A 23,625-nucleotide genomic window follows, 5' to 3' on the forward strand; every position below is an offset into this window, starting at 1 on the left:
AATTCCTTTGTGACTGAGATATCTTTCATTCTAAGCGTAGTCTTCCCACATTTCTTTTGCCTGCAAGTTCCAATTCATTGCTTGTCGGATTGCAGTGGAATGTGTTCTAATTCACTTCCATTTTTTTTTTTTTAGATAGTGTTTCTACTAGTTCCTGGCTCGTAATCTCCCAGAATTCCATGAGAACAAATGCAAAGTGGGATTGAACATTTCGAAGATATTTCCGTCTCCATTGAGGCTAGAACAGTAAGCATTTGGATCTCATTTATAGTTTTTAAATTAGAACATTATCAGACTCGTATTAGACACTTTTTTGTAGAATTTAGTTACGAAAAATGTGTACTGGAACTTATCTCTACTTTATTGTATTATCTTTGCTAATATATTTATATGTGTATGTATACTTTTGAAGTATACATACCGTAGCCACTTCATCAAAAAAGATTAACATACATTAAGTGACAACGGCAATTCAATTGAAATGGAAAGTATCTTAAAATGTATATATTGATTTTGAATGATAATATTTGTACTTGAACTAAAAATATTTATGTATTTCCTTTATTATTTTCTACATAATTATAAAAGGGAACTTAAGATAATTTTCAAATGGGTTAAAAAAAAAATCTTTTCCTAAACACTTTAAAATATGCTACGTAGTTGCCTGAATAAGAGGATAATATATAACAAGTTTAATTTTTGATAATCGAACCACAGAAGTTTTATAAAGGGGAAGGGAGGGTAAAGTTTTATTGTATTACCATTGTGTATATACATATTATATATGCACACATTTTATAGTCCTATACAGAAGACAATTTTTGTAATTAAACAACGAAATACTTTATTGAGAGGCGCTAGTGAAAACAGCGCCACTTAAAAAAAAGTTGTTCTATTGTGTAATTACAAAAAATTTCTGTATTACACTATAAACTAAATATATATACCGTAGTATTATCAGCATAACATTACTTCAACTTATTTTTTAAAATAAATAAGTAAATTTATATTTACATATTAGAACCCTTTTATTTATTCTTTTGAGAAACAGGAGGCGCGCAAGCTTCTAATAAGTTCACTTAATTTAACTATTTAACTTAATTTCAAATAAATATATTCAATTTTATTAATTTGATAAAGTTAAATTTATACATTCCAGATTCAAAATTGAATTTATCACTTTCGTAAATATAATAAAATTAAGTTATACAAAATATGTCATTACTATTTCTTATATTGTGCAGTCACCTTAAAAACCAGCAGGAAGCTTCAAAAACAAAACATAATATCATGAATTTTTAATTCATTGCCAATACACAAAAATTTTCAAAATGTAGAAGATATTTTTTATCAAATTCCACTAATATACTTTATTTGGTATCCCATAGAATTAAATTTAATAAATTAAAATTTCAGAAGCTTCAAAATTTAGAACACTGTGATAAATATCTGTAAAAATTGGCAGGACGTATAAATTGAATATATACATATGTATGTATATAGGTATGTATATTGATTGATACCGAATATTTATTATAATATTATCAATAATTTTCCATCAATTTTCTTTATCAGCAATCAATTATATCAAAATAAAAAAAAAATGTTATTATCTTTAAATAAATTGCTTATAAAAGGTAAACCTAAACCTTTTTAATATTCAGTATAGTTAGGCTGCAGACCTAATTAAATTAAAAAATTAAAATAAAATTAATAAAAATATCGTTAAAATGTTATTTACTAAATTAAGTTGTTCTCTCATTTTACTATTATTGATCCTTCAAAATGTTAATGCTTTGGAAAACGGTTTAGCAAGAACACCACCTATGGGTTGGATGCATTGGCAAAGATATCGCTGTATTGTGGATTGTAATAAATATCCTGGAGAATGCATCAAGTATATATTATTAATATTTAAAATAAAATTAATGAAAAAGTGATAAATTAACAAAAAAAAAAAAATTACTCTTATATTTAAAACTATAAAAAAGAAAATTATTTAAGTTTACGCATGTTTGTTGTAAAAGGTGGTTTTTTAAGACAAGATTAAAATGTACATTTTAAGAGTTTGATTTTTAAATTCAAAGAAACAAATAAAAAAAAATGAAACAACAATACAAGTTCTCGTAAATGTTGATCAGAACTCCGGTTTATATATCGCCCATTCGAAGGACATTGACAATTTTTTTAACGATTCGTTCATAACCATCGTTCAATATTTTTTTAAAGTTACAATTGATGTAGGGTGTATTCTAGTTTTTTTAGAGAACCGAATGGGACAAGAAAAGATCTCCACTAGAACATATAAAGATATGTAGATATCCTCAAAGGAATTCAAAAGCAGTTCCCGAACGCTTAGAAAATTTAGCAATTGCGACGTCGGACAGCCGTTGACAGCAATTGCGAAGATTGATGACGGGTAGTAAAGAAGAAAATGTAAGTTAAAAGACACGTAAAAACGCATAATATCGGCAGTCACTTAAGACAGACTCAAAACTCTAAAAATTATAACTAATTTTGTCGTAATAAAAACCAATGAAATCAGTTTTTTTCGGCATTTTATACTAACGAAAATCTCAGAAAAAAAACACGAAAAAGCAAAAAAATCAGCCTTTACAAAAAAACATAGAAATTATTATTTGTACATATTATTATATTGAACTTCAATTCTATTATTATATTATTTAAATAAAATTTTAGTTTGTTATTAAAAAATCATACTAACATTAATTTACAAACCAATAAGAGTAAAAAGGAATTGTAATAAATTTTTTATTTGATTATACATTTTTTTTATATTTTAAAGTGAGGAGATGTTCAGAAAAGCTACCGATCTCTTGGTATCAGAAGGTTATAAAGATGCTGGATACGAATATGTTATTATTGATGATTGTTGGATGGAAATGGAAAGAGATCCAATTACTGAAAAATTAATTCCAGATAAAGTTCGTTTTCCTGATGGATTAAATCCTTTAGCTGATTATGTAAGTTCCTTACACTTATGACAAACAAAGGAATTATAATTTTAATAAGACCATTCATAAATGACATGTGTGACAAATTTAATGTAAATGTTATAAAACTTTTACTCCCACCTTTCTTATGATGTATTTAAATTTGCATTTTGATTTCTCTTAATTATTCGATTATTTCTTAATTAAACTCGATTACTATTCGATTATTTATATTACAAAATGTTTACACTCCTATTCGGTAAATGCAAAAATTTTAAAAGATTTTCATTGCCGATTCTTTCACTGCTTTATTTCAATAAATAATTTTACAGATGCAATAATAAACAATCCTTGAATAACTGAATTAACTAAAAAAAATGATATTCTCTCTCACATAGATTCATGCAAAAGGTTTAAAATTTGGTTTATATGAAGATTATGGAACTCATACATGTGCCGGTTATCCAGGTGTTATTGGACATATGGAAATAGACGCACAATCCTTTGCTGATTGGAAAGTCGATTATGTTAAATTAGATGGTTGTTATGCTGATATTAAAGATATGGATAAAGGGTATCCTGAATTTGGTCGTTTATTAAATAAAACTGGCCGACCTATGGTATATTCGTGCAGTTGGCCTGTTTATCAAGAATATCAAGGTGTAATGGTAAATAAATTATTATTTAGAATTAAATTTGTTAATTAAAATATTGATTTATATACGTAATTTAGCCAAATTATGAGGCACTTAAAGAACATTGCAATTTGTGGCGAAATTGGGGTGATATTGATGATTCATTCGAGTCTGTTATTCAAATAACGGATTATTTTGCAAAAAATCAAGATAGAGTCCAACCACATGGGGGACCAGGACATTGGAATGACCCAGATATGGTATGCATATAAGATTTAATATAATTATTTTTTAAATATATCACTCATTACTAATATGTATTTTTAAATTCCAAAATCTTAGCTTATACTTGGGAATTTTGGTCTTAGCTACGAGCAAAGTAAAACTCAAATGGCTATATGGGCAATTTTGGCTGCACCTTTAATTATGTCCAACGACTTAGCTAGTGTTAAACCAGAAATAAAGGAAATTTTAATTAATAAAGATGTTATTGCTGTTAATCAAGATTCGTTGGGCATTCAAGGACGACGTGTCAAAGTTCAAAATTACATTGAAGTTTGGTTAAGACCTATAAAGCCAGTTATAAAGAAAGGTAATAGTGAATATCATTCGTTTGCAGTAGCATTTGTTAGTCGTAGAGTTGATGGACATGGTCGTGAAATTAATATAACTTTAAGTGATATTGGAATGCTTAATGACAAATATAATGTAGTAGATCTTTATGATAAGGACTGGAAACCAATAGTTTTACCACAAAAGGAAATTTTTGAAGCTCGTGTTATTCCAAATGGAGTTTTATTTTATAAATTTACAGCTATTGAATAGTTTTAATTTTATATTTTACAGTAATAATAAGATAATTTTAGTTTAACTACGAGTATAATATAAAAAAAATTTTTGTATAGCTGTGGATTCATTTCATGTTTATTTCTATAGTTTGAAATCCTACAGAAATTATAAAGAAACTTTTTTTGAAGTAATTTTTCTTCACCCTTTCCTTAAGTCCATTTATTACTTGGCCTTAATTACTTCAAACTCGATTTTAAAATTTAAGCAAAAAATTAAAATCAGTAGTTTTCCTGAATTTCAGAGATGATGGAAAACATTTTGTGCTGGATGGAAACTGCATGAACTTATTATTTTGTGATTATAACTAATGTAAATTTGTTAAATATTTGAGTAAACTCAAGTTGAAGTTAAAGACGATATCCACATGAATTTTTTACCGTTAATATTTTGTTTATATAAACAATGTTAAATACAAGTGCTGTAAAAAAATTAAGCAAATATTTGCTTAATTTCGAAAACTTATTCACTTTTCATTTCTGAAAGGTCGATAAAAATTAACAAAAAATTTGGAAATTAACAAAACATTACATAAGTATTGAAGACTTCCTTTGTACTCTTTTATGTTGTTATGGAAATTTATTTTAAAATTTTATTTTTATTTCGAAAAAAGATTTTGTTATAGAACAAAACTTGAAAAAAAAAAAATGAGCAATAAATTAAACTTTTGACCTTTTTAATTTTGTAAACATTTGAAACTGCTCTTTCTTGTATATTTTATTTGCATATGACATTTAACATGAGCTTCCCGGAATTTTTGCTAAATTAACCATTTAGTACATCTATACCTATAAAATTGATTTTAAATAATGTTTAACATTTTTTGTATTGTAGATAATTTTATATTATTTGCGACTATAATATGTAATTAATTTGGTTTGGAGTTATGCAATTATTTAAGACGACTTTAAGTCCTTTGAAAGTCTTCTAATCAAAGGTATATAGATTTAAAAGTTTGTATGCTTTTATGGTACTTATTTATGGTACTGGTTTGATTACGTGAAATCTCGTATGCAAATAATTTACAATGTAAACTAAAATTTTTCAAATGTATTGAATCAATCAAATATTGACTAAGAAATTGATCATAAAATTTAGAAAGAAGGAGGTTTGATAAAGCCAATGTCTTAAAGTAGCATATACCCTTAAATAAATAGACATACATAGCTTCATTCTCCTTTTTAAATCCATTTGTAACCTTATTAGATATATGTGTATTTTTTGATAGATGACATTTGTTATTAAATTCGGTACCGAAAAATTCAAATTTGTGTGGAAGTTTCGTCTTAATTCAAAAAGAATTTTCTATCAAAATTAATCTTATATTAATATCTTGAATCCATCAGAAATTTCATATAAAAATTACAAAAAAAAGGATTCAAGATAACGGTAAGCTTCAACATATTAATTAGGAAGGAGAATATCCCGATCAAATTTATTTGAAAATATCAAAGAATATTTTTAAGTAAATTGGTATAACTAGATTTTATATTGAATTGCATAATATGAACATAATTATGCATTTATATATATACCTCATATAATTTGATGCCATGTATGTATGCCATGTATGTAATTCGGTTTAGTGAGATTGAATATATTTTTACAATTTCTTTTCCACTTTAACAATATGATGATTTATCAAATTTTTATTATTCATAAAATTCTATTGCAAAAGCAATGAAATCTTAAACAAAGTTTTTTTTCTGTTTTCTTGTTATTTCAAAGAATTTCAAAAAAAAAAAATGAATCGCAGCGTAAATATTTATTCTTTAAAGAATAAACACGTTGAAATCGTAGGTCATCAAGCTATTCATAGTAATAATAAAAGAGTTTCAGTTTACTTTGTAAATATTTTTTACATTTTTCTTTTAGTTTTTCTATAATGTTCAGCAAAGGTCAAATGAGATGAAGTACACATTTTATGGACACATACATTTATATCTCAAAATTTTACTTAAAAACTTTCAATATTTTTTATAAATTTTTATCAAAATTATCAATTATCGTAAGATTATTCAAAAAAATTTTCTATTTTGCACTACATACATTATTTAGGTTGTCCCGGATATCTTAGGTACTTTAACTTCTTACGACAACAAATTGTTATGTTATCGGTTTAGATTTAGTAATCCTACGCTAGGTTAGGTAGTCGCTGAAATAGTTTTGCTTTTATGCCTTTGCATCACGTATATTGTTATAAATTTTAAAATTAAAAACTTTCAACGCAAATTAAATTTTCAAATACAAATACACATTAAATCATTTAAGTTACAATTATTTTGATCTACTAACATTTCACTTTGATACCACAGAAGGTTAAGTTTTCCAAACCAGCGATTCAATACATTTTTTATTGTATATGATATTGATTCATTACCCATTTATCTAATATAAGGTACCCAAGTAAAGGATCAGAACATTCTTCGCATATTCTCTTGTCTAATACCTAGACAGTACAATGTGTATAGTGAAAAATTGATTTTAAAATGAAGAATAAGCACATTTTACTTTTTTTTTACGTTAGGTATGGCGCCACACAAAACTATTAATAATTCTACATGTAAAACATTTGTAATAAATTTACAATAATTTATAATAAAAGAATCTGAATAGAATATTTAATTTTTAATTACATTATAAAATTTGTATATGCATATATAATATGTACAAAGCGCATGTAGTTAGTACATAAGTGAAATTATTAAATTTTGAAAAATACATACATATTATGTATTTTGAAAATTGACTACTCTTTATGTGGCCTATAATTTTAAATTAAAGAAACCTTTGAGTGTCAAAACAATTTTTAGTTCAAGACCAAGTTGTAAGAGCGAAATATTATTTATTCATTCAACAACATTGAAGCTTTAAGTAAAATTTCTGATATCGTATTTTCAGTATAATTATATAAAATTATAAATTTTTCTCCCAAACTAATAACCAAACCTTCTTCATAATCTATGTATTTTTTAATATGAATACATCATAAAAGATAGTTATCAATAAAAGTAAGGGTCTCAACAGTGTTGCTTTAAATTTCTTTGCGCGTACAATTACTACAATCAAAAATAATATAATACTTAAAATACTAATAGTAATTTGCTAAAATTTACTTACATACATAATTTTTTAAAACTTCAAAGTCAAAATACAAAAAAAATATAGATTTAATTAGACGATTTATCTAAAATATTAAAATTTAATAGTGTGACGTTCCTTTTTTTAACAAAAATTATTTACAAGCAATATCAGCACTAGTCTTTTTTTTCTTTTTCAATTTACTTAATAGTTCGTTTTTCAAATAAAGGTTTGTTTAAAAAATAAATTTACATAAGCTGCTATTTGTGTTTAAAATAATTCTTTTTATTTTTTGCAAATATACGTACAAAATTTGTGATTTGTATGGTGTTTTATTCAGACTTACATAAATATGTAAAAAATAAAAATCAATAAAATTGAGGAAATTAAATTTAAGATCGAAAATCAAGTGACTGCCGCAATTTTTCCTTGAAATAATAAGAAGCTTTTATGCTTCTTAATAAATAAAATAATAAAATAACATACGTTCTACAAAATATAAAATTTAATGTAACGAATCGATCCTTGTTAGGTTTATGCATTCTAAACTTATAGTAAACATAACAATTGTGGTGATTTCAACCCAATATGAATCTTATTTTGAACCGCAGCTTCAAATTTTTCACATTAAACAATTTTAAAAAATTCTCATATCAATCAGTTTACAATAATGGACTGCCTTTTATGCTTTAGCAATAATGTGAAAAATAATTGTCCTTTCAAATCTAACTTAATTAATTCATGGACAGATATGCGCATAGATAGTAAAAACATGATTAAAAATTATTTTTATTTTCAATATAATTTATTTCGATTTTATTTTTACATTTTTAATTAGAATTTTCATACAAAATTTATTTTTTTTTTGTTTTTTTTAACCTGAAAATACCAAACAAATTTGAATTTAATTCAATTTTTTTAAATTAATTCGCTTAAATATCTTTCCAAACTTATATAATGTAAGCTTAAATATTTATTTATTGTATATAACATCTTTTAAATAAAAGTAGCTATATTAAAATATTTTACGTTTATTGTCAAATAGAGACGGTTTATAAAGATAATAAACCTTAATATTTTTATTTTTTTTTTTCAATTATACTTTTGTTTTTAAAATTTTTTTAAGTTAGAACTTTGAATGAAGCGCCTTCAAAATTATAATAATCAAGACCAAAATGAATTAATTTTTTTTTGATATCACAAAATTCATAAAAATGCCTCAATAATAGGCTAGGAAAGAATTATGGATATATGCGATTACAATATGGGATTCAAAATATTTTGAAATAATTTTGCTATGACCAGCATTTTTAATTTAAAAAAAGACGTTTTTCTTTTCTTCAAAGGCTTTAGTGCAGAATATATGGTAAATAAGATGGAAATGATTAAATAAATATGCGAATTTATATAATATTATGTTTGATAACACAATACAGCTTTACTTTTCTTTTTCACTTTCATTTTTAATAAACATTCCAAAAATTAACAAAAAATTGTTATAATATACATAATATCTATTGCAAATTGAATTCATTTATGTGACATGCTACTAAGACGTGAATGAATGTCATCTAGAAACTTTCCAGAGAATAATTCTTATTTTTCGAAAATATTTATTTAATGAAAATAATGAGGTCTTGCCCCTTATAAATATACCATATATTATGTAAATACTTTTCAATACAATTAATTATATGTACATATGCTATCTAAGATTATTCATTGAGGCTGTTATATAATCCTATTTTACTAATTTATTAAAACGAAGAGATTTGCAGTATGCTAGTAATGTGTGGCGTAAAATATTATTGAATTAAATTAAATGATTTGAGAATATTTTATAAAATTATTATCTTTTTTAAAATGCAATGCATAATAAGAAAAAATTCATAAGAATAAAATAAGGAACTCCACAATATTATAGATTTATGTAAAATTAAAATATTAAATATGATCTTATTTCAAACTAAAATCGATACTTTCTTATTTTTTTTAAATATTTTTTAATCCCATAGTTTTGATATTAAGTTAAGAATTTTGCGAAAATATTAAAAATTATATTAAAATGTATAAAAACTTATTAATAAATATAACAGAAAAGTAAAATTTTCTAGTTAATTTGAATTATAGCAGCTAATTTTTATCTTTTTGCAAAACTAGTTATTAAAATTTATTCACGTTTTCAGTTACAATATTATTATTAACTATATTTTGAACCTTTGAAGATAGAAATGATTTTTATGCTGTTATATTGATTATACCTTATAGTAATCAGTTAATATAATATTGTCAATTAAGTTGAATATCAATATAATTGATATAATGATTTGTTTTTAATGTAGAAATTGTTGTAAAAATTATAGAGTAACTTTTCTTTAATAAATTAGTGTTATGTTTTTCGGCAAAAATTTGTTTTAGAAATAAAAGCAAAAAACTTGCATCGAATTTCTTTACTTTACAATCAAAATTTGCTCAAAAATTTGTTAAATACTATCATAAAACATTCTATTCATAAAGCAAATTTACAAGTTATGTATTATTGCATTATAATTGCAAAGTAACTTCGAACCTCAAGAACAAAGCCAAAATAAATACATGCTTAAATTTTTAATTGTAATAATTATTTACAAAATAAATTTTGGACTTCAATTTTTACCAAATTTTAAACAATATGAATATTAACACATTTTTATTTAAATATTCAAAAATATTTTATGTTTTTAAGCTCTATAAAAAGCTGTATATTCAAAATTCTACAAGCCAACAAGAAAGATAATAAAATGTAAATATAAATTGTAAATTATTGTTTACAAGTACCATAATGTATTATCCTTTTTTCCCTTTTTCTTTATAAACAAAAAAATATGTAAAAATAATAATTTTAAAAGGTACATTTTTCATATTTAGCTACATACATATATTGTTTTTCTTCTTATATGTAATTTTGTTTAATTTTTGTCAAATTATTAATAACAAAATAATAATTATCTCATCTAAAACTTTACTACAATATCTTCTACAATTATTCCGATGTTTACTAAACCATAATAAAAATAAAAATAATGTAAGTAAAATTAATAATAATAAGTTATTGAAAAGAAACCTCTTATATTATGATGATTGACAACCATTTGTTAATTGTTGATTTGATATAGGCACACGTTCATATGTTCTTCTATGTACTTCATCAACATTTTTTAAATAATATGTACCACCGAATAGTACATCAATACTACCAGATGGTTCATATGGTGCTGAATGGTTATTCTTTTCCCGTATTTCCATTAATTCTGAAAATTCTTCGGGACTTGATTTAATTCTTGATTCTAATAAAGGTTTTACATATTTTAATTGGTCAAGTAATTTTTGTAGTAATTCACAATCTTTTGTTATATGAATTGAGTACATTGATGATGCTAATCCAGAACCATATGAGAATAAAGCTATACGTTTACCTAACAATTGTTTTTCGTCAGTGTTAATAAGTAATGATATTAAACAGGAATATACAGATGGTGTATACATATTTCCAACTTGATTTGCAATTAATAACGAGTTTTTGGTTTTCGCTTCAAAAACGGTATTAAATGCTTGCATAAAAGCTCTTTCCACATCACGATCCATATATGTATCTTCCAGTTTAACATTATTGAATTTTTCTAAACCGGGATATTTAATAGAACGTTTTTCTTCGCTTGTTAATAGAAAATCATTTAAACCTAAACGAGCTAATGATTTTTGTACAAGTTTACAAAATGGTGAATGGAAGACAATACCATCTAATGCATCTAAACCAACTTTTGGAAAATCTGGAAACTTTTGTTCGAATTTCTTTCTATACAATTGATAACAATTGTCTAAAGCTTTCATGTAACATTGTATTGATAACTTTCCATCGACAACAGGATATTCAGAACTTAAATCTGGCTTATAAAAGTCATAACAATGTTGCATATATGTTGCTCGTAAACCTCTATCAAATACTAATGGTGCATTTGGTCCCACAAGCATTGCAATTGCTCCAGCTCCACCTGTTGGCCGCGCATTACCTAATAATAAAAATTCAATGCAAAAATTAGTCTTTAAAATTGTTTATTCATATAATAAATACCTTTGGCATAAACAGCAATATCAGCGCATACCGCTATTGCTAAACGTCCATCCCAACTAGATGATTCTATCCAATTAATTGAATTGAATAATGCAGCAGTTCCACCATAACAAGCATTCGTTGTATCAATTCCTTCTAAATCTGTCACACCATGTTGTGCAAATAATTGCATTAAAACTGATTTAACACTTTTTGATTTGTCGATAATAGTTTCAGTACCAACTTCTAATCGTCCAATTGATGTTGGTTTGATATGATTACGTTCTAATAAGCGGTTGACAACAGTTAAACATAAGGAATTTATGTCTTCACGATCCGAACAGAAGCCCATTTTATCTTGTCCTAAACCAATTGTATATTTTCCAGCAGAAACACCATCAAATATTTCCAATTCCGTTTGATCAACATATTGAGATGGAAATATTACATCGATTGCTAAAATTCCAACATTTTCTGGCCACATGGTTTTCATTGATAAAGCTTTTTTATGAATATTATTTTTAGATTTAAAATTGGACTCTTAATTTTACTTAGTACACAAACTTCTTATGTATTGAAAAATCTGTAAATTAATAAAGTAAATATTTTAATATGTAATTTGTAATTGTATAATATAGAATAAAATCTTGACTTTTTAATAGTTTTATGTTCGAGTATATTTGACATGAAAATATTTTATGTTAATTTACAAAAATTACACATGATTTTTTAATTTTTGATCTTATTTAAAGGGAGAAATATTGGAAGATTTGTCTAATTTGATTAATTTAAAAATTACTAAAGCTAACCAGAATTCATTCAACCAGTGTTAGCTTTAAACAGTATTTGGTGTATACTTATTAAGAACAATTACATTTTAGGTAATTCATTGTAATATTATCAATTGGTTTTATACGAGTATGCACCCGTAGAGAAAATTTTTAAGCCTCAAATGTCATAAGCTCAACGAAAAATTGGCAACTCAATATGTATTGAACCTTGCGTGAAGCGTAAAAATCACGAAAAACTAGATAACGAATAATCCCCCGCTAGTATATTATGCAGATTAATAAAAATGAAACAGGTAAATCATCAAGAATCTTTAATAATTACCAAATTATATTTTTTATACGATAATCGCACTATAGTAAAATGTAAGCGAACGCAATATACATACGCTATGTATATGTTATGTTACATACATGTTATGTTAATTAAAACCCCATAAAAGTAAATTCCTAATCAATTTAAAAAAAAAAAACAAATATATTGTACAAGAAAGAGAGATCAATAGGGCATCTACATGCATATAATGTACGTATACATTATTAATCACAACCTCTTGAAGGTAACAATTAATTGTTTAATTGTTTACAGTAGGTAGACAAATATGTATGTAAACCTTATCTTGACATCGAACATATTTGTCATACAATTTGCTATTTTCACACTCTTATCACAAAAAAAAAATGTTTTAATTTTAATTCTTAAACTTTAGACTGATTATAGAGTGTATAGGTACTTTTCTTTCTATACATAAGCACGCAAATATGTATTGATTAATAAAATAAACGATAAGCAAATAGGAAATTGAATAAAATTAATCAAAGTCTACAATTATACGTGAAAAAAGAGAATTGTAGAATTAAGAAGAGATTATTAACATTAAAAATGTTTTAACACCAATTCAAAGTTCAAAAAATTATAGATTTGCTAAAAAAAATCGGTAATAAATTTGAAATTGATGAAATGTAAAGTATGTTTTACAAATAGAAGGAACTTGTATGCAAACCACTTTTGGTTTCAAAAGGAAAGAAATGAAATTTCGAAATATGCAAATAATTTAAAATTTCGTATTGCGAAATTGCTATGGGTAATTTAATGTTGGTAAAACATAGTGAAAATTATTTTAATTATTAAGGTACCGGCACTGGCAGCTTAATGTTGTTTTTTTCACTGTAAAGGTATTTTTTATCATAAATACTTAATTTTATTCGCACCTTTCATGCCACATGACGTGGCGAATAGTAATTATTATGTTGGACAGCAACAACATTACGTATAGATATTTTTGTTTTGAAAATGAATTTATTTTAATTGAAATATGTATACCAAACATTATTTAGGGACCCTAATTTTTAATGTAATACTATAATTAATAAATACATGCGCCTTTAAGGCACATTTAAGGTATTGGATAAAGAATGTAATTATTTAAAGAATAGTAAGAGAGTGGTATCTGATTTTGTGATTTTAGTACTACTGGCATGACAGTGTTCTAAAATTCGTCATATCGAAATGTGGATTTAATTTCTTCCTGTTCTTTGTTTAATATTGTAGGTGCAATAATATAGTCATTTCATGAATTTGCATAATTAGAATCCAAACCAAGATTAAGAAAAAAAATTTATTTTTTTTATATTTTTCAATCGATTACAAACAAAGAAATCGCAATATTATTATTATTAATTTTTAATTCTCAAATTTAATTTTGTAGAATTTTGTTTATTGCTTTTGAAAAAATTTATTAATTAAGGTATTAAATTCCAGAAAACAAATGAAAAAAAAATTCTTACTTGACTTGATTTTCATATGGAGTATGAACGAATGTGATTGCCTTGAAGCATATTGTTGTAGAGTAAAACGAGAATAAAAGACAATTTGTTTCTGTTAAGAAGCTGTCTAAATCAGTGGTTTCCTCATTTCAATAAAAGTTAAGTATTGATTTTTCAATGACGACTGTAATTATTATTTATTTGTTTTTGTCTTTTTTTTTTGTTACTGAAATTCTAATTAAGTATGAGTATAATAAATAAAATATTTGGAATAGTTTTTCTAAATATATAAACATACACATTCCTTAAGTATACGTACATATGTATATATTATATAGAGTTCTTTATGCAATATTTATTTTCTGAATTCTAAATATAAAATAAAGAATTGCGTACAAAAATTATTTGATTTTTTTGTTTACTAAATTATAAATTAAAATAATTTCGATTATTTTGCAATAAAATTGTAACATTCATCGATCTGCTGACTTCTAATTATTTATCAGTTTGAAATTCTGAAGTTTAGGGTTAGATTATGTTTAACGATTTCCAAGAATATTGGTTAAATGTAACTTTTATTCTTACATTCTTAACCACCTACTCATATTTTGTATATAAACATTTATTTGTGTAACAATTTAAAATAAATACTTAATTTCACTAAAATCATAATTAGAAATTTATTTGGAATTTCTGTATGCTAAATTATATATTAAAGATTGCGCTCTATTAAATGGTACAACATTCATGAATACTCTGGAATACTTGCGGCTAATTTTTAAGTAAATTAACAGAACGTAGTTATATATATGTATGTACTCTCTTAAACACATCATTTAAAATTATAGGGTATTATTAAAACATTATTCTTAAAATAACTTAAGAATAAAATTAATTTCGAAATTGGAAAATCTATCGGAATTCGACACATCAAATTCTATATAAGATAATCTCAACTTTTTTTTAAATAATATCGAATTATCTTAAGAATTGATATGTCTAATAGAATATGGATGATAGTATGTAGCATAACAGTAAATTACCGCTTTAATTTCTCCGTTAAGAATTCAAACAAGTATGATTTAAAAGAAAGTATTATACGTCCGCAGTGTTATATATATTTCAAGTGAAACATAGTAAACTCTTAAATGAAATGCTAATTTATTAAAATATTTAAATTTTCAAAATTATTTACGCAACATTTACGCAACACTTAATTTTTAGTGAAACAACTGTTTAATTAATTTTTTTGAAACATTTCAGCACAATTTTCTTGACCTTATGTAAAATGAAATTAAATAATATATAATACATACGTACATACTTGCATATATAATGTAAACGCTAATTTTATTTTAAAACAAGTTAGGGCACAAAAAGAAAAAAAAATCCATTTTTTATACGTTTTTTCATATTACTTCCATATTAGATGAGACGCATTTTACCTATGAACGCATTTAAATACAAGTACTTACATATTATGTTAAGACTGATGGCAAAAAAAAACAAAATGACAACAAATTTAAATAAATTTTTAAAGTAATATGTCATAATAAAATAAAAAAATTAATATTCGAGTCGTAATCTACTTGATACATGACAATTGTGCAGCTTTTACATTATTGCTAGAGTTTTTACACACTTCCAAGTACATACAATGTATGTATATAAGAATTTAACAAGTTTGCTATTAGCCGTTAGGCTTTTAATAAAGTACATTTCCGCATTACATTTCATTACATCATTATTACATAATTTCTAAGGATTGCTTCGAAATAAAATTGTTTTAATTAACAACTTTAATATTCTTATAGTCGATATGTATAATTATGCAAATAATGTGCATATTTTAAAGGCTATGGAAATTTTATTTTAACTAGCTTGAACAACTATTTAAGTAATACCTACGGTAACAGTCTTTATACAACCTTAAGAAACAGGTAGTCAAACTGATAAGAAAGTAAACTGAGTTGATGTGTTACTAGGGCAACATAAAGCGAAACGCTTGAAATCCTAATACTTAATTTAATTTTGTTTTTTATTAATTGTTCAATTAATATTCAATTTAGGTGATTTAAATAAGTATTGGAAAATATTTAAAAAAAAATCATAAATTTTATTAGAATGTTATAAAAGATTTTAACGAAATTTGTATACTTGAAGAAGTCTAAAACGAACTCAAATTAAAATATTAGCAACTCATGAATTGTTTTCAAAATATACATAGATTTATAAGTCCGAGTATGAGGCAAACAAATGGATTGCTTAAAGTATGCTCATGATGGAAGTTTTCAAAAAACATGCTCATAAAATACTTTGAGAAAGAGAATTGAGTATGATTGGCAATTTCGTATTGAAATTTACCAGATGGCTAAACAATAAAATAAAATATAAACATTAATTACAAATCTCTTTTATTTATTTTTGTTTTCTTAATTTTCATATCTTCTTTATTTAAAATTCAATTTATAAGGAATGTGCTTTTTTTTCGATAATGTAATGATTTTCCCACTCCTTTTAAAGGCAAACTCATAAAATAAAATTTTCAAAATTCACTTGCACACTTTCAATATCGAATATTGCATACATATTCGGAGTTTGTAAACAAAAGTTTTTTCTTGTTTGCGCAATACATATACATATATACACAGCGAGCGCATGTGTTCGCAAGGTGTATTAAGCAAATGCGCCCTCGATTCGCTTTCTCCACTCTTGTTTTTTATTTTCCTTTTGTTTTTTTTTCTCTGTGTTTTATTCTTCATAAAATGAATTAACACACATATTACGTGCACATATTACTTATATTAAATATGTGATAATATGTAGATGTTAAATATTAATTTTTCTTCTTTTGTTTGGTGTGTAGAGAATAATTAAATTTTTTTATTATAAATTAAGTTGGTTTCATCTTTGGTTTGCCACTTTTTTTTTTGTTTTTATTAAAGCTCTTCTTTTAATTTTAAAAATTAAAATGAATGTGTATTAAATTACATTATGTATAGAGTTGCAGTTAAGTTTTACAAAAAATGCAACAAATTTCTTTATTGTAACCAGCAACTTTATTATTTTTAGTACTACTCGTAGTAATCAGTTTAGTATAACAAATTTTGAAGTTATTGAGATAGGTAGGTGTTTGATTCAAAAAACCCAGTAAATTGGGTAATTATTAAACGTTAGACCACAAGAATTGAGTAAAATAATAAACCGAATGTAACATATGATTGTTAACAATTCTGGGTTAAATAATTATCTTAACATGTTTACTGATTGAACCGATCGCACATTAAACATATTTTAGTATCTCAATTGTTAGTAAACTTTTTATAATCACATACTTTTAAAAATCATTTTTGAAAATCTATTATATTTCATATAATTAACAACATAAACGTAACACAGCACTACCCATAAGATTAATCTTACATTTCATATTTTTTTAAAGAGCATTTAAATGACATAAACAGAAATTTAACGAAATGGATCGTGTTGCATTTTAATGAATTTGAGAAAGTTTCAAGCATTGTTACTCAAAAATTATTGTGACAATGCAGTTTATACTTATGAATGTAAGATTAATAATTTATTCATAAGAAATTTTTGATGTTTCACAATTTAATGAAGATTTCAATAAAAATATTTTACAGAGAAATACAAAGAGTAAACTGGAATTCGTTCATCCTAACAAGGTAGGTTATCAATTAACAATTTAAAAAAAGTATACCTATCTATAGCTGACCATCATCGTCTAATTAAAAGTTTTAAGTTTGTTGGTATAATGAGCAAGTAGGCACCAACCTACCTTCCTGCAAATGAAATAAATAACGAAATTCAATCGCAATCTGATTTCACTGATTGAAATCAATGTTTTCAAGAAAATAATTTTAGATGCATGATGACGTGAAATATTTACCCCGTGGTATCTACCTGCCTACCTATCTAAAATCGCTTAAAATTCAAAGCATTTACAAAAAAGAGGAAATCAATTTTAATTAAAATTCTTAGCATATTTATTTAAAGAGCACGTTTTCATTATTTTAATACATTAAATTTTAATAAAAGAAATATATAAAAACAAGACTTTCACCTTTAAAGAGATACTTGTGTAAAATTAAACTAATTTTTTTTTATTTTCTTTTCGTTACTATTATTAACTTTCACCGAATTTTCTGAATGACTCTTGTAGAAAACTTGACATACATTAATTTACTCACAATTGAATTTTTAAAATAACCAATTAAATAATGATGCAATGATGAATTTTTCACCACTTAAATTTTTTTGTAAATCACAATTTTAAATATTAATAAAATCATTTATGATTATTTCACTCATTTAATTCATTATTATTTCATTAAAAATTCAAGTTCACGTGTTGTTTTTAAATTATACAAAAAGTTTAAATTGTAAAATAAATAACAAAATACCTTTAGGAATTAATTTATTAAAACCTAATGATGAATCAGTAATAAAATCTTATTAGTATGTTCCAAATTCTTGATGATTAAATAACACAAATTTAGGTTGGGTATACTTAAATGAAATTGAATTAAAAATTTTTGTATTGGTTTATACAAAAGGATAAGATTAACTAATTATTGCAACAAAAAGTATACTGCAAGAAAAAAACCGAATGAAATGTTTTTAAGTTTTAAAATCCAACAATCAATTAATAATTATAATATTTTTAAACTGAATCGTCCGCGATCAAATTTATAACTAAATAAAGGCGAATTAATTTTAACTCAATTTAACTTACATTTTGTTTACCTTCAAAAGCTTTTTAGTTTCGAATATGATTTAGGTCTTTTCCTAAGAATTTCGTCTTATAAAAAAATTTTTAAAAGTATTGATTCATTACCACAAAGTTAAAAAAAATTTTTGAAGTGGGAATAGCACACTGCTAATTAGATAAAACACGCAGTGGGGATTCTCCAATTCGAAAACTTTAAAAAATTTATTTGAGCTATTCTTCTTGTTTTTCTTTATGTATTTTTGAATGAAAAATATTTTTTCTAATTAAGTAATTATAATTTTAATCACATATAAGTCATATATATTTTTACGTAATATTTCTTTTATAAAATTTCTAAAAAAAAACTAAATAATTGTTTGATCGTATTAAATTTAGACTTCACAACGACAGCTGATTAACAAAACGTCAATTAAAATTTAATGTCAGAATTGTTTCACATGATGACATCAGCTGATAGATATGCGCATGCACCGTATTATGCATTTTGTTGAATACAGTGTTCCTCAAACTGAATGGGAATCGATAAAAATTGTTCGTACTGTTTTATAAATAATTAAGCTTATGAGAAATATTTCAGTATTCATATCACTTTTTTTTGTGTATGATTGAATGCCAGTCAATATGCTTTTTTTGTAAAGTCAGTGAACCTTCGACCAATAATATATACAGATTAAGTACTACCGAAATTATAACTTACTGTTTACAATTAGTAGTAGCCAAAAATTTTATCTTTTTTATAACATAATTAATATAAATGAATATTGTTAACAGTGAATTTAAATTGTAATAAGCAATTTAACATTTTAAATCAAAATGAGCGTAAAAAATGTATAAAAACTATAATTCAAAACGTCATATACTAACATCATAATATATTTTTAACCGTTTATTTATCTTACGATGAAAGTAATACTCCTGTAATGTAGAAATTCACAATGCAGCAGATGATTGGCGACAACCGTCATTTTTAAAGAATGCGATGTTATTGGATTGACATTTTATAAGGACTGATAATAGACATGGTATTTTCCTTCGAATAAATTTCTTCCACATGACGTCACATTTTCAAATGTCAGTACAATATAGCACATATTTTGCAAATTATAAAAAGCTAAGCCATGTTAGTTTTCTTTTAGTTTATTTTTGACTTAATAATTTTTAATATTAAAATTACCTTAAAAAATTTATTTCTTTTTTATATAATAAAAAATTGTTTGTTAATTTTTTAGGAAAAGTTAAATGATTTATTTTAAACTATAATTTAAAAATTACTGGCAAATAATTTAACGCTACCTACAATACAAGTACAAGAGTAGTTGGTACACACTACATACAAATTAAGATGCGTACCACAGTGTGTGTGTATGTTTATGTGGTAATCAAATTAACAGTTACTTATTTTGTATTCTTTTGCTTTTGGCCTTAAAAAAAGAAACAGCGAAATTCGCTAGTAAAAAAGGTTTTATTTTTTAAATTATTTTTATATTTTTACAACGCATAGACGCGAACGTAATCAATTTGGAAGTCACTTTCTTTCTCATCCCAAGTTTTGTACCAATTTGAGCGATCATGCCAGAAATCAGTCTGTGCTTGCGGTGATGTATTTGACCATGGCTTGGGACTAGGATTTTGTGCAGAATCAGGAAAGAAACCATTCGTACCACCAACTGCCAAATTCAAAATGATGTAAAACTGAAAAATTCGGAGAGGAATTTTACAACTAATTTGTAAATCTACATGTATGTTTATGTGTAAGTATGATTTGTGTTGATCTTAATTATAATCTTCCGATTCTAACATACACAGATATGTACAGACATATGTACATAAATATAAAAAGAATCAAATTTTTTAAAAACTACATGTAGCAATACATATTTAAAACTACATGTAATATAACATATTTTTATATGTACATATGTACCTCTTGATCAAATGGGGCCATTTTAGATCCTCCAATCCAAGGGTTATCAATATTATTAGGAAATCCTCCTCGTTGAAAGAATCCTTTACCAGCATCAATTCTTCCAATTTCTTGATCGTCTATAGAAAATATGAAATATTCAGGTGACCACAACAAAGTATACTTATGGAAATCCTCATTAAAACCACGTCCTTTTTGAGATTGCCTTACAAAATGAGCATTTTCCCAACCATTATGAGCTGGATCTGGTCCATAATGTAATGTACTGCCAAATTGTTCTACACCTATATTAACACCATTCTGATCAAAGAAAAAGTGTAAATGAACATTTTAAAATATTAGAAAAAAAAACAAGTTATACTTACCAATATTAAGTTACGATTACCTCTCGATTCTAATAAATCGATTTCACCTGAAGTTGGCCATGTACCATAGAAATTTCGTTTTGGTAAGAGCCAAATAGCTGGCCACAACCAATCACCGGTTGGTATTTTAGCTCTTACTTCAAGCTTACCATATTTAAAATTAAATGATTCACTTGTTTCAAGTCTAGCACTTCGTATAGGATTGATTATATTTGCAGGTGTACCTTCACGTTTACAGCCATTGAATGCTGGATTTGTACATCTATACATAAAAAATATTAATACATAATTAAGTATGTATTATTTAAAAAAGTATAAATGTATTGTAAATATTACTGATCTGGAGGGATTTCAGCTACACCCGAACTCAAAAAGTCTTCTCCAAAGACATCAGAAGTAAAAGTTGGATGGATATGTAATAATCCATTTTTGGCAAAAGCATTTGTTTTGTTATTGACGTACCACTGAAATTCCCAATTCTGTACAAAAACATGTTAAAATATTAATGTATTTAAAATATTAAAGTTCATATAATAACATGTAGTGTCTACCTAAACGCCGATCTTACATCAAGTTAATTTATTTAGAAATGCGATTTCGATTACTTTCGAATTTAAATGAGGACATTAGATCTGCATTTAGGTATTTTCTACAATAACATGTATATTTTACCCCACCACCGCCTAATGTAATTTCTTGCTTCCATTTTCCTAAATCAAGATTGTCAAAGTTATCTTCAAAAATTAATTGATTGGAACAAAATGCATCTATAAATATAAAAATAAATTTGCAAATTAATAGGTTTCTGAAATTGAAATCATAATGTAACAATGAAAATATGAAGGACGCCTAAATAATGTAGTTATTCAAGTATTAAAAATTAGTACCTACGCACTTCAATTCTAAAGTACTTTTTATTTTATACGGGCTTTTGTACAACTCGTTATTATATCGTAATTTTACATGTTATTAACACTAATCTAAAACATCTCTTGCAATTATAATAATTATTTTTACAAATTAACTGATGTTATCTGCATTGTTTAGAAATAATTTCATATACATAATTATTCTTTGATTTTTATCTGGTAAATCAATATGCAGGAAAATTTTCTGTCGCATATCTTGAGAACTATTAATGTAAATACATATCTACTTAGTGATTTTAAAATGATTTAAATTTTCTTAGACACAGGTTTTGATTGAATAGCTGAGTCGAAGTAGTGATTGCCAAATATCCGGTAAATGTATGTAGTTTAATTTGCTATAAAATATGTAGTTCAATTTGCTAACATAGTGTACATTATTAAAGGCAAAATTAAGTAACTAAATGTGATTCATTCAGCTTTTGTGTTTTGTGGGAAAATTATATCTTTAACATTTTTTCTATTCAACTGTTTCATGACCACTTCATGGTTTTTGGTTATTGTGTTCAAATGTTTATATTGAAAAAGCTTTGTCTTACAAGTTTGAATATGTTCGGTATATAATTTTCGTTAAATTTATCTTATCACTTTATTGATTCTTCGGCAGATTCATATATTTGTAAAATATTCGTTATAAAAATTTATGAATAATTATTATTATTTATGAATAAAAAAAATATTCTTTCAAATACTTTTTTATGTTTTGTAGTTTCAACGTACTCATAAACGAAATGTTTTTACTTATAATATTGCACTAAATAAACCAATATGTTGCTTCAAAATTAATAAATGCGCAAAATAGAGCAAATACTGTTGTCACAATTCTCATAAGTAATAATTAATATATTAAATTATCTTTATATGCTTTGTTTTTTTTATAATACCTCCTTTACTTTTAGTTCCGAATGCTGTAGTAGGAGATTTCTTACAACGTTTTGCATATCCATGAAATTGATTAGCTGATTCAATTACATTAAAACTTAATAAGAATGTAAAAAATAGTAAATTTTTAATCATTATTTTAAAATTTAATAATTTTGAGAATTATGAATATCGTCTTAAAAATCCGTTTGTCTACTAACAAGAATTCAACTTTCCACTATGTTTTTATAGACTTTTCAATGAACCACTTTGCGGTTTTAGCAATTATTTTAAGCTTTTTCTTTAAAGTTTTTTTTTTATTGTAATATTAAGTTATTGGTTATTTACTCTTAATTGAAAAGTTTCACATTGCAAATAAATTTCCAAGTACGTAGGAAAGCCCGTATTTCCCATATTTTAATGAGAAAATAGATAAAAAAAACGTTAGCTTCCTTATGTTCCCGAAAGGTGTACATGCAAATAGTTTTTTTTAAAAAATAATAAAAAAAATGTTTCAAATATTTAAACGAAAGGGAAGTACATATTTGTAATTATATTGTATAAAGCAAAAAAAAAATTTGCTTTGTAGAAATTTATAACCAAATGTATATATATATATGTATGTAAATAACTGA

General features: G+C 24.8%; 3 protein-coding genes across 8 annotated transcripts; 1 reads left to right on the forward strand and 2 right to left on the reverse strand.

Annotated features, from left to right (window-relative positions):
• Nucleotides 1-1,690: 1,690 nt before the first annotated feature.
• On the forward strand, nt 1,691-4,437 carry LOC129607451 (alpha-N-acetylgalactosaminidase). Its single transcript, XM_055518480.1, has 5 exons — nt 1,691-1,897; nt 2,807-2,984; nt 3,353-3,622; nt 3,688-3,849; nt 3,932-4,437. Exons 1-5 carry the CDS (start codon nt 1,731-1,733, stop codon nt 4,412-4,414), a joined length of 1,260 nt encoding a protein of 419 aa, XP_055374455.1. The 5' UTR covers nt 1,691-1,730; the 3' UTR covers nt 4,415-4,437.
• A 3,987-nt stretch (nt 4,438-8,424) lies between these two features.
• Nucleotides 8,425-19,290, reverse strand: LOC129607267 (hydroxymethylglutaryl-CoA synthase 1). Of its 5 annotated transcripts, XM_055518139.1 has the most exons (4): nt 18,918-19,290; nt 11,628-12,189; nt 10,620-11,565; nt 8,425-10,553 (listed from the first exon to the last, which is right to left on the reverse strand). In XM_055518139.1, exons 2-3 carry the CDS (start codon nt 12,097-12,099, stop codon nt 10,628-10,630), a joined length of 1,410 nt encoding a protein of 469 aa, XP_055374114.1. In that variant the 5' UTR covers nt 12,100-12,189; nt 18,918-19,290; the 3' UTR covers nt 8,425-10,553; nt 10,620-10,627. The 5 variants fall into 5 exon arrangements, with proteins under 5 accessions (XP_055374114.1, XP_055374115.1, XP_055374113.1 ...); XM_055518140.1 differs by having other exon boundaries at nt 8,425-11,565; nt 18,929-19,290; XM_055518138.1 differs by having other exon boundaries at nt 8,425-11,565.
• Nucleotides 19,291-20,307: 1,017 nt separating this feature from the next.
• On the reverse strand, nt 20,308-23,192 carry LOC129607560 (beta-1,3-glucan-binding protein-like). 2 transcript variants are annotated; one of them, XM_055518618.1, is made up of 6 exons: nt 23,014-23,192; nt 21,876-21,970; nt 21,540-21,682; nt 21,204-21,465; nt 20,839-21,138; nt 20,308-20,581 (listed from the first exon to the last, which is right to left on the reverse strand). In XM_055518618.1, the coding sequence occupies exons 1-6, from the start codon at nt 23,144-23,146 to the stop codon at nt 20,384-20,386; spliced, it is 1,131 nt and encodes a 376-aa protein (XP_055374593.1). In that variant the 5' UTR covers nt 23,147-23,192; the 3' UTR covers nt 20,308-20,383. The 2 variants fall into 2 exon arrangements, with proteins under 2 accessions (XP_055374593.1, XP_055374592.1); XM_055518617.1 differs by having other exon boundaries at nt 20,317-20,606.
• Nucleotides 23,193-23,625: the final 433 nt, after the last annotated feature.

The sequence above is a fragment of the Condylostylus longicornis genome, unplaced genomic scaffold (assembly GCF_029603195.1).
Source record: "Condylostylus longicornis isolate FDR11 unplaced genomic scaffold, ASM2960319v2 ptg000027l, whole genome shotgun sequence".
NCBI lineage: Eukaryota > Metazoa > Arthropoda > Insecta > Diptera > Dolichopodidae > Condylostylus > Condylostylus longicornis.